This window comes from Lynx rufus, unplaced genomic scaffold (genome assembly GCF_022079265.1).
Source record: "Lynx rufus isolate CCGP_SWC_20201006 ecotype Redwood Valley unplaced genomic scaffold, mLynRuf1.p SCAF_17, whole genome shotgun sequence".
Taxonomy (NCBI): Eukaryota; Metazoa; Chordata; class Mammalia; order Carnivora; family Felidae; genus Lynx; species Lynx rufus.
Genome location: NW_025814831.1, coordinates 28,998,705 through 29,008,912, shown reverse-complemented (window position 1 = coordinate 29,008,912; position 10,208 = coordinate 28,998,705). Strand labels below are relative to the sequence as shown.

The 10,208-nt window shown below is 46.6% G+C and overlaps 1 protein-coding gene across 1 annotated transcript; it reads left to right on the top strand.

Annotated features, from left to right (window-relative positions):
- Positions 1 to 296: 296 nt before the first annotated feature.
- LOC124512297 (NADH dehydrogenase [ubiquinone] 1 alpha subcomplex subunit 3-like) lies at positions 297 to 545 on the top strand. The gene has a single exon (XM_047079774.1). It carries the CDS (start codon positions 297 to 299, stop codon positions 543 to 545), a length of 249 nt encoding a protein of 82 aa, XP_046935730.1.
- The last annotated feature ends 9,663 nt before the right edge of the window (positions 546 to 10,208 follow it).

Below are 10,208 nucleotides of genomic sequence, written 5' to 3'. Positions count from 1 at the left end.
TTAAAAATGTGAATAAATAAAAATAAAATTTAAAAAAGAGGACAGTTTGAACAAAACAGTTTGTATATTTAAAGTGGTGCTTTTTTTAGGTTTATTTATTTATTTATTTATTTTGAGAGAGAGTGTGTGTGCACACGCACAAGTTGGGGAGGGGCAGAGAGAGAAGGAGAGAGATAGAATCCTAAGCAGGCTCCAAACTCTCGGAATGGAGCCCAAAGTGGGGCTCGAACCCATGTACAATGAGATCATGACTTGAGCCAAAAAATCAAGAGTTGGACACGCAAGGACCAAGATGGATGGCCAGGAGACTCGCAGCCTTCCTTAAGGATGCCTGGGTCAAGGTGCTGGTGGCATCCTTCACCACTGGGGGCCTCGGTATAATTCTGCCCACCGTTAGGCCCTTCACCAAATATGCCACCATGATCAACCAGGCCACGGCCAACAACTATTCAGTGCCCCTCCAAGATGATGGGAACATGCCCGATGTGCCCAGCCAGGCCCAGGACCCCAAGGTTCCAAGCTCGGGGTGGCTAAAGAAACTATGAGCACCTCTGGTAACTTGGAGGAGGCCTCCTCCCCTGTGGCCAATAAAATGCAAAAAGTGAGAGAGAAAAAAAAAAAAGAAGAGTTGGACACTCAACCAACTGAGCCACGCAGACACCTCTAAAGTGGTTGTTTTTTTATTTAAAAATTTAAAAAAATGTTTTTATTATTTATTTTTGAGAGAGAGAGAGAGAGAGACAGAACGTGAGAGGGGGAGGGGCAGAGAGAGAGCGAGACACCGAATCTGAAGTAGTCTCCAGGCTCTGAGCTGTCAGCACAGGGCTCGACGCGGGGCTGGAACCCACAAATCATGAGATCAGGACCTGAGCTAAAGTGGGACGCCTAACCGACTGAGCCACCCAGGCGCCTCTAAAGTGGGTTAAAAAAAAATGTTACCCACACAATGCAACCTTCTCAAAAGTTGTCTCCCAGTATAGAAACAATTCAGTCACCTTCTGGCTCCCCAGCTCTTGATTTACACCTGTTATAGACAAAGTTGTTTCTGCCTATCTCCCCTGTCTTGCCTAGTGATCCTTATATTCTGCAACATCCAGCCCAGTGCCTGGCACACAGAAGTGTTAAGCAAGGGGCGCCTGGGTGGCTCAGTCAGTTAAGCGTCCGACTTCAGCTCAGGTCATGATCTCGCCATTCGTGGGTTCAAGCCCCGCGTCGGGCTCTGTGCTGACAGCTCAGAGCCTGGAGCCTGCTTCGGATTCTGTCTCGCTGTCTCTCTGCCCCTTCCCTCCCTTCCGCTGCTCGTGCTCTGTCTCTCTCTCTCTCCCAAAAAATAAATAAACATTAAAACAAAAGTGTTCAGCAAACACTTTTGGAATGATGAAGCTAGCCCCCTAACCCCCAGTCTTCCTGCACATAAAATTAGGATGATAAAATGAATCTGCAGCTCACAGCCATCATGAGACATTACTGAGTGATGTGAATGTTCTTGAAAAAGATGAAACAGTGTGTAAAAACACTCAAGAATAATCACTTAATCTGAAACTTATCCTACAGGCTGACAAGGTCAAACTACCTGCAGTGTAGCTGGTTCAAAGGCCCAAGGCAGCTTTCCAGTATGAGGCTAGAATGCTAAATTTGTTTCCAGACAAAAGGGGCACACAGCAGGAGGAACAAAGTTGTTAGCTGAGCAGAGCCCTGCTGTCCAGACTTCTAGATTTGAAACCACGTGGGCCTGTCCCCGCTCCAGAAGTAAATCATTTTGGAAAGATTATGCCCCCTGAGCTGCACGTCTGTTAAAAAGTTGGAGCCTTCATATTAGAAGTCACTCAAGGATTCCAGAGTAATCTTAGAGTAATGAGGAGCTGAGACTGGGGACAAGAATAATTCATTCAGGGGCACCTGGCTGGCTTAGTAGGTAGAGCATGAGACTCTCCTTTTTTTTTTTTTCTTTTCTTTTTTTAAGTAGGCTCTATGCCCAATGCGGGGCCCAACACTGGGTGCAATGGGGCATTTGATGCTGTTATAAGCATCCTACCCTGAGATCAAGACCTGAGCTGAGATCAAGAAGCAGATGTTTAACCTACGGAACCACCCAGGCACCCCTAGAGCATGAAACTCTTGATATTCAGGTCATGAATTCTTTGGGTACAGAGTTTACCTAAAAAAAAATGTTAGGGGCACCTGGGTGGCTCAGTCGGTTAAACATCCGACTTCAGTTCAGGTCATGATCTCGCAGTTTGCAGGTTTGAGCCCCGCATCGGGTTCTGTGCTGACAGCTCAGAGCCTGGAGCCTGCTTTGGATTCTGTGTCTCCCTCTCTCTCTGCCCCTTCCCTGCTCATTCTCTCTCTCTCTCTCAAAAATAAATAAACATTAAAAAAATTTTTTTAAATGTTAAAGAATAATTCATTCAACATTCAAGTAAGTGTTCACTGAGCACATATTCTGTATGTGCCCAGCATTGTTCTAGGTGTCAGAGATACAGCAGTTTCAAAATGAAGTCCCTGCCTTCACAGCCCTTAAGCAAATAATACAATAAACAAATAAAATGATATTAAATATAAGTCCAAGAACACTATAGAGGGCATCATAGATACAGTCCCCTGGGACACACATCCTGAATGTTTAGCACCCTGAATGCTCTCAGATCACATCTGTGCAAGTGATGGGACGGAAGCAAGATGGGGCAAGAGGGAGAAATCAAGCTGAGAGGCAGATCTAATGATAGCCTCAGTCAACTCCATGGGGAACTCGAGATCTAAAATGGTCCCTCTGAGTTTCCTCCTTTCTACTTGGCCCCAATCAGTCCTTGGATATGGGCTACCTAGCGAAGGTCACGACCTTGGGCAACTCTGCTCTGAGGCAATCCTTGAAGGGACTGAGAGCTGAAAGCTGTCTGCTGACTACACTCCCAACAGCTGGGCAACAAGTCCCTCCTCAAGGAAGGGGGTCTGGCCGCACACCTTCGTGTCCATCATGCAGGATGTGGGGAGACAGGGATGGCAATCCCAGTGCTCCTCGAGATAGAGTGATCAGGGAAGCCCTCTCTGAGGAGGTTTAAATAGCAAACCTGAGTGAAGTGATGGAAGGGGCAGATTTTGAGAGATAGCATCCTGAATAAAGGGAGCGGCAGATACAAATGTCCTGAGGGAAGAATATTCTTGATGTGTTCAAGGTGCAGCAAAGAAGTCAGCTTCTTTGAAGTCATTGCTGGAGTGCAATGAGCAAGGGGGGAGTGTTGGGAAACGAGCAAGGGCCAGACCATGTAGGGTGTTACACACCATCATAAGGACGCTGGGTTTTACGGTTAATGTTACAGGAAACCATTGGAGGGTCGAAAACAGAAGAGTGACAAGAGTTGCCTTACGATTTATAAAGACTACTCTAGGAGTGTCTGGCTGGCTCAGTTGGTAGAGCATGCGACTCTTGATCTCAGAGTCAAGAGTTCAAGCCCCACATTGGGTGTGGAGCCTACTTTAAATAAATAAATTGAAGGAAAAAAAAAAAAGGATTTCTCTGGTTGCTGCTCTGTGGAGAAGGGAGAGGTAGAATGGAGATAGGGAAACCAGTTAGGAAGCTATTTGGTAAGAGATAACAATGGTTGAGATTATGGAATGGTGGCTGTGGAGATGTGGTTCTCAACCAAGATGATTTTGCCCCACCCTGTCCATCCCCTATTACCGAGGCTAGGGACATTTGGCAATATCTGGAGACATTTTTGGTTGTCACAACCAGGAAGATGCTACTAGCATCTAGTGGGTAGAGGCCAGGGATTCTGCTGAGCATCGTATAATAATGCATAGGACTCACAACAAAGAATTACCTAGTCCAGAATGTCCAAAGCACCAAAGCTAAGAAATCTTGCTTCAGAGGAAGTGAGAAGTATTGGATTTGGGATGTATTTTGAAACTAGCGCCAACAGGATTTGAGTTTGCATGTGGGGAATGAGAGCAAGAGGAATCAAGAGTGATTCTAAGGCTTTGGCCTGAACAACAGTGAATGATAGTACCATAGTACCATAGTACCGACGTGGGAAACTCTGAAGGAAGAACAGATTCTAGGTGGGGGCAGTTGGTAAGTCATGAGTTTGTTTATGGGCAGGTTGAATCTAAGTTGCCTACTGGACACCCAGTGGTGATATTCCATAGGCAACTGGCTATTAGTCTTGAGTTCAGGAGACATATCTGAGCTGGTGCTATAAATGTGGGAATCATCAGAAGAAAGGTGGGATTTTAAATCCGTAGATTACAAGAGATCACCTAAGGAGTAGGTAGGTAGGTATGTAGGAAGGTAGGTAGTAGGTATGTAGACAGAGAGGAGAAGAGGTCAGAGGCCTGAGCCCTGCAGGACTCTCACATCTAGCAGTAGGACCAGGACAGGAGGAGGAGGAGCCAGTAAAGGAGACGGAGAAGAAACGACAGGGAGGGAGGAGGAGGAAACCAGGTGAATGTGGTGTTCTGGGGGCCAAGGGAGCAAAACTTCAAGAGGCATGGCCAGATCAACCGTGTTGAATGCTGCTATGGGGTTACAAAGACAGAAACAGAATTGCCCGCTGGCGTTGCACCGTGAAGCTTGTCAGCAACCTTGCCAAGAGCAGATTCCATGGAGTGGGTTCAGGAGAGAGAAGGAGGTGAGGAAGCGGAAATAGGCAATTAGGAATATGCAATTCTCTCTGAGTTGTGCCACAGGAAAGGAACAGAAAATGACCCAGTAGTTAGAGGAGGACACGAGGTCAAGGATGGAGATAGTACAACCCATCTGCAGGCTGAAGCAAAAATCTACTAGAGAAGGGAAATCGTCAATGTGAACCTCCATGCATGCCTAGTACCTTTCAGGAGCTGTGGTAGGCATTTTATAAGGATTAGTTAATTGTAAGCCAAACCAATGAGGTAGATAATATTGTCATGTCCATTTCACGGAAGACAAATTGAAGCATGGAGAAGGTTGACTGGTCTCATGGCCATGATCATATATCCAGTAAGTGGTGGAAGGTGGATGTGACCAAGATGTCTGGCTCTGGAGCCCATGTGTTCACTTTCTTCTTCATCTGAATTTATCTCTTATTGCAAAACATAACTACTGGCTAAAAGTTATATCCATTATCTTGCGTTATGACCCTTTGGAGAAAAACAAAACTATGGACTCTTGGAGACTTGGCTGAAGCGTATCTCCTGAAATTTCTTTTTTTTTTTTTAATTTTTTTTTTTAACGTTTATTTATTTTGGGGACAGAGAGAGACAGAGCATGAACGGGGGAGGGGCAGAGAGAGAGGGAGACACAGAATCGGAAGCAGGCTCCAGGCTCTGAGCCATCAGCCCAGAGCCCAACGCGGGGCTCGAACTCACGAACCGGGAGATTGTGACCTGAGCTGAAGTCGGATGCTTAACCGACTGAGCCACCCAGGCACCCCCCCCTTTTTTTTTTAAATGTCATGAAATTTCTGACTGCTCCCACGCCTACCCCTTCCATCATGGTCTCTACTATGCTGCTGCCCAACCCAGCATCGAGCACCCAGCACGCCCCATAATGTGTCTGTCTACCTATCAGTCTCTGCAGTGAGCAGGAGCTGGATACACACAAAAGTGCTCTCAAAATCCAGAGTGCAGAGGGCTCCCCAAGGAGTAGGGCTTTGAAGTCACGGTGCTTGTTAGGACATGTCACCACCAGAAGTTTTATTCAGCGTGTCTGAGGTGGAGCCCAAAAGTGAGTACAAGCGTGTTCTTCCCTTTTCAAAGAATTTCCCACAAAAGAATTCCATGGTCTCACCCCTGGAAGGCCAGGGAATCAGAAGACTTAGACTCCGGTTCACATTTCCCACAGTTGCCGGATAAAATATTGCATGTGTACTTGAGATATGCTATAGTAAAAAAAAAATTACTTGTTATTTATATGAAATTCAAATTTGGGCCATGTTTATTTGCCCTATCTGGCAACCTCCCAGCTAGGTGACCTTGGCCGAGCTGCATAACCATCCCTTTGAGCTTCAGGCTCCTTATCTATAAAATGGAGAAATTTGAATTTCTTTATTGTCGTGAGGATTAAATAAGGTCTTTAGGTAGAGTGCTTCATCAGCAGATGGCACATGATAAGTGCCCAATAAATGAGCTAGTAGAATTTATAACATTTATTTTAATTTCCTTCTCTCCTAGACCATTAAAATATAATCCATCAAATTAGATTTACACACAGCTTCTCAGAAATGCATCAGGTAAATGGTCAGTCAATGTGAGTCTGGGCAGCTGGCTGGGCTGGTGAGGCATAGAGAGATCTAGTCAGTCCTGGGCCCCAAAGAGAGGGTTAATGGAGGACATCCAAATTCTCATTCAGCTGCTAATTTCTCAGTCAGATCTTGGAGTTTCCCCAAATCAGCCAACCAGTAAAAGAAGGCTGTGATCCTTCCAGAAACCAGTAGGTGGGAGTGTGTGCATTTGGGGACAGAACTAGAATACTGCAGGATAGGTCAAACAGCACTATAGCAGGTTTTCACGTTCATTTAGAGAACAATGGAAGGTCTAAGAGAGCCCTGGGCAGTGCGCTGGTCAAGGGGAGAGTCACTGAGGCCCGCAAACTGCCAAGTAAATCAGTCTATAGAGGACCAGCTCTTATGGGCAGATTTGGGCATACACTGTGTAGAAAGAAAAACAGGCTTTGTTATGTTGGAAGACGTCAAAAAGCCGAAAAGCAAGTGACAGACCAAAAGAAAAAATTCTGCAAATTATATTAACAAAGAATTTCAGAATGTACCAAGATGTCCTACCCATCATTAAACCAAAGACAAAAAATAAAATAAATGAAAAATAAACCCCTAAAAGAACCGATGATGGAAACAGACGATTCACATAAGAAACACAAAGGGCCAGTAAACACGAGAAAAAAAGAAAAAAAAGATTACTCTCTCTGGCAAGAGGGAAATACAAATACAAATTGAAACAAGACTGTAGGGAGGTTCTGCCTTATGTTCCTATGATTATTAAGGGGAATAATTTCATAGTCATTGAGCAAGTATTCTGTGCCACGTATTGTGCTAAGAGCTTTCTAAACCTTAAACTCAGCATTTAACTTGCACAAAAACCTTGAGAAGTAGGAACAAAAGAAATTCCCATGTACCTACAGAAAACCACGGCTTTAGGTTAGCAACTTGCGCTCAACTGGGAAGGGCAGAGCAGGGTTGGGATTCAGGTTTGCGTGGTTACAAGTCCTTCCTCTCCCCACACTGCTTTTTCTAAGACCTCAGTCCAAGTAATGTCTAATGCTTGAATGTGATGCTTTGGAGAAGGCCCTGGCAACCACAGAGGAGCTGCAAAATGAAAACAAACGAAAACCTCAGAAAATCAAACAACCCTGGGAGTAGGCCCAGCGGCGAAGCAGCGTTCTTTGGTAGGGTACACAAAGCTGGGATTTGGGAACTGGCAAGAGGGGAGTTGGGAAAGCCGGTTGGAGCGCGGGGAACCGGTTCATGGCCGCATTCAAAGCAGGATGGAGTCTGGCTGGCCTGAAGGTTCACAGCCTAGGAGGCTGGAACCTGAGGAATCTGTTTGTCAGTTCACTGCATGCTGAGTTGCAATTCTTATTTCTAAACCTTCCAGGCCAGAGTCCGCATCTCCCTCCCCCATTCTCGCACCTGCTGGCAGCAGGGGGGCTCCAATGAATGGACAAGTTCCAAGAATTCTTGTCCCTTCCCCCACCTTTTACATAGCCAAGACCCAGGGACAAAAGGCGCCCGGGGTCTGGGGCTCCTTCCTCGGGCTCTTGCCAGCTCCGGTGAGTGCCAGACAGCTGGAGCCATGCTCCACACTGCACTATTTACATTTTTTTACAGCTTCCCCACCACCGCTACCACTCCCTCTCTCCCTCCTGGCCACAGCCTGGGCCACGGGGCCACTAGACCCTGAGACTCTCCTCATAGTTCCCTGGAGGTGGAAGGTAGTTGCCCGTGGAGCATAGCCAGGGCAGCAGAAATACTGACAGGGGTTCTGTGCTCAGGTCCCCATGCTAGAATCCTGGGCTGAAGGCTCAAGCCTTTTGTCCAGGACAAGACGTCCCACCCAGCGACAGCACGCGGAAGTGGCTTACCTGGTCCTTGTGGTCCTGATTCCAGGCCCCCCATGGGGGCTGCCCTGTAGGATATTGGTCCCTGTCTTTTTGCATGGCTTCCCAGCCCAGCTACTCCTGTGTGCTCGGGACAGTGCTAAATGCCTTTACATCTGTTCCCTCGCTTAATTCTCACAGCAACCCAAGGTGAAATGGGTATGGACCCCATTTTTCAGACAAGGAAAGAGGCCCAGAGAGGAGAGGCTGGCCCCAGGCCTCCACACAGTCAGCTGGCAATCAGCTGTTAACAACACTTCAGGGTGTGAGCCCTGGTCTCCCCCCCCTCCCCCCACCCAGCCCACCACCCCCTACCTTGAGTGTGAATCTGAGGACCGTTGGGTAACCCCTTCCTCAAATTATCTTGCACAATTCCTCAGTCTCTGCTGTTTACGTGTTTACCAACTGGCTCCAAAATCAGACAGGCCATCATCCTGACCCTTCCAGGGTCTTGGGCTGGCCCCACCTGAGTTCCCCTTGCCCTCCTAGATGGCCTCCGGAAGAGCCCACATTTTGTTTCAAATACCAGTTTGGCAGGACAGGCTAGGAAAAGGGACAGTTCTTTTGTCCCCCTCTGTGAGAAGCCCTGTCCACATTCGAGCATGGCTGGGATTTGCTGCTCCCTGACCCTCCTCCATTTCTTGCAGGCCCTGCCCCTGTGGACAGGACCTAGCTTCAGTCAAAATGAGTGTGGCTGATTCACAGTGACATGGGCCACTTCTCCTGATAGCCTCCCAAAGTGCCTCCAACTTCCTAGGCTATGGGCCAACACACCAAAAGGCACCCTGCAGGGAGAGGAAGGAAAACTCTGCACCCTGGCCACCTCTTGCCTTGGAGAGAAAAGCTGCAATATAACTACGGATGTGGTCATGGTCAGCAGCCCTGCCAGCCCTCAACCTCAAAGGGCCAAAGATCCCATCCTCAGAGGCCACTTCAATCACAGTAATTCCATGTATGTACTGAGCAAAAGACAACACAAAGTGGGGTGCCTGGGCAGCTCAGTCGGTTAAAAGTTGGCTTTCTGCTCAGGTCGTGATCTCATGGTTTGTGAGTTCAAGGCCTGCATTGGACTCTACGCTTGGGATCCTCTCCCTCTGTTTCTTTCCCTCCCCCACAGGCACATGCTCTCTCTCTCTCTCTCAAAAATAAATAAACATTAAAAAAAATCTAGGGGTGCGTGGGTGGCTCAGTCAGTTGAGCATCTGACTTCAGCTCAGTTCATGACCTCTCAGTTCATGGGCTCGAGCCCCATGTCAGGCATTGTGCTGACAGCTCAGAGCCTGGAGCCTGCTTCACATTCTGTGTCTCCCTCTCTCTCTGCCCCTCTCCTGCTCATGCTCTGTCTCTGTCTCTCTAAAAACATTTAAAAATTTTTTTTCAAAAAATAAAAGACAATACAAAGTGCTTCCTTCGTTCATTTACTGAAACACAGAAATAAATACATAAGTGTATCAATACCTATCCACATATTATGTTCTTTGACTAAGCAATTCCACTTCATGAATCTTATAGAAATGTTTGCACAATGCGTGCAAATATGTCTCTTGCACGTTGTTTATAATAGAGAAAAACTGGAAACAACTTAAATTTCAGTTGCGAGGGATTGCTTAAACACATTATTGTAATCCCGGCAATAAAATATTCTGCAGCTGTTAAAAGTGTAAAGTGATCGGGGTGCCTGGCTGGCTCAATTGGTAGAGCTCTTGATCTCAGGGTTGTGAATTTCAGCCCCACGTTGGGGGTAGAGTTTACTTCAATAAGTAAATACCATTTGCAACACTGTGGATGGAACTAGACTGTATTACGCTAAGTGAAATAAGTCAGTCAGAGAGGTGCCTGGGTGGCTCAACTGGTTGAACGTCTGACATTGGTTCAGGTCATGATCTTAAAGTTTGTGAGTTCGAGTCTCACATCAGGTTTGCTGCTGTCAGCGCAGAAGCGGCTTCAGATCTTCTGTTCCCGTCTCTCTCTGTCCCTCCCCCCGCTCGCACTCTCCCTCTCAAAAATAAATAAAACATTAAGAAAAAAAAGAGAAAGAAGTCAGAGAAAGACAAATATCATATGATTTCACTCATATGTAGAATTTAAGATACAAAACACATAAACATAAGGGAAGGGAAGC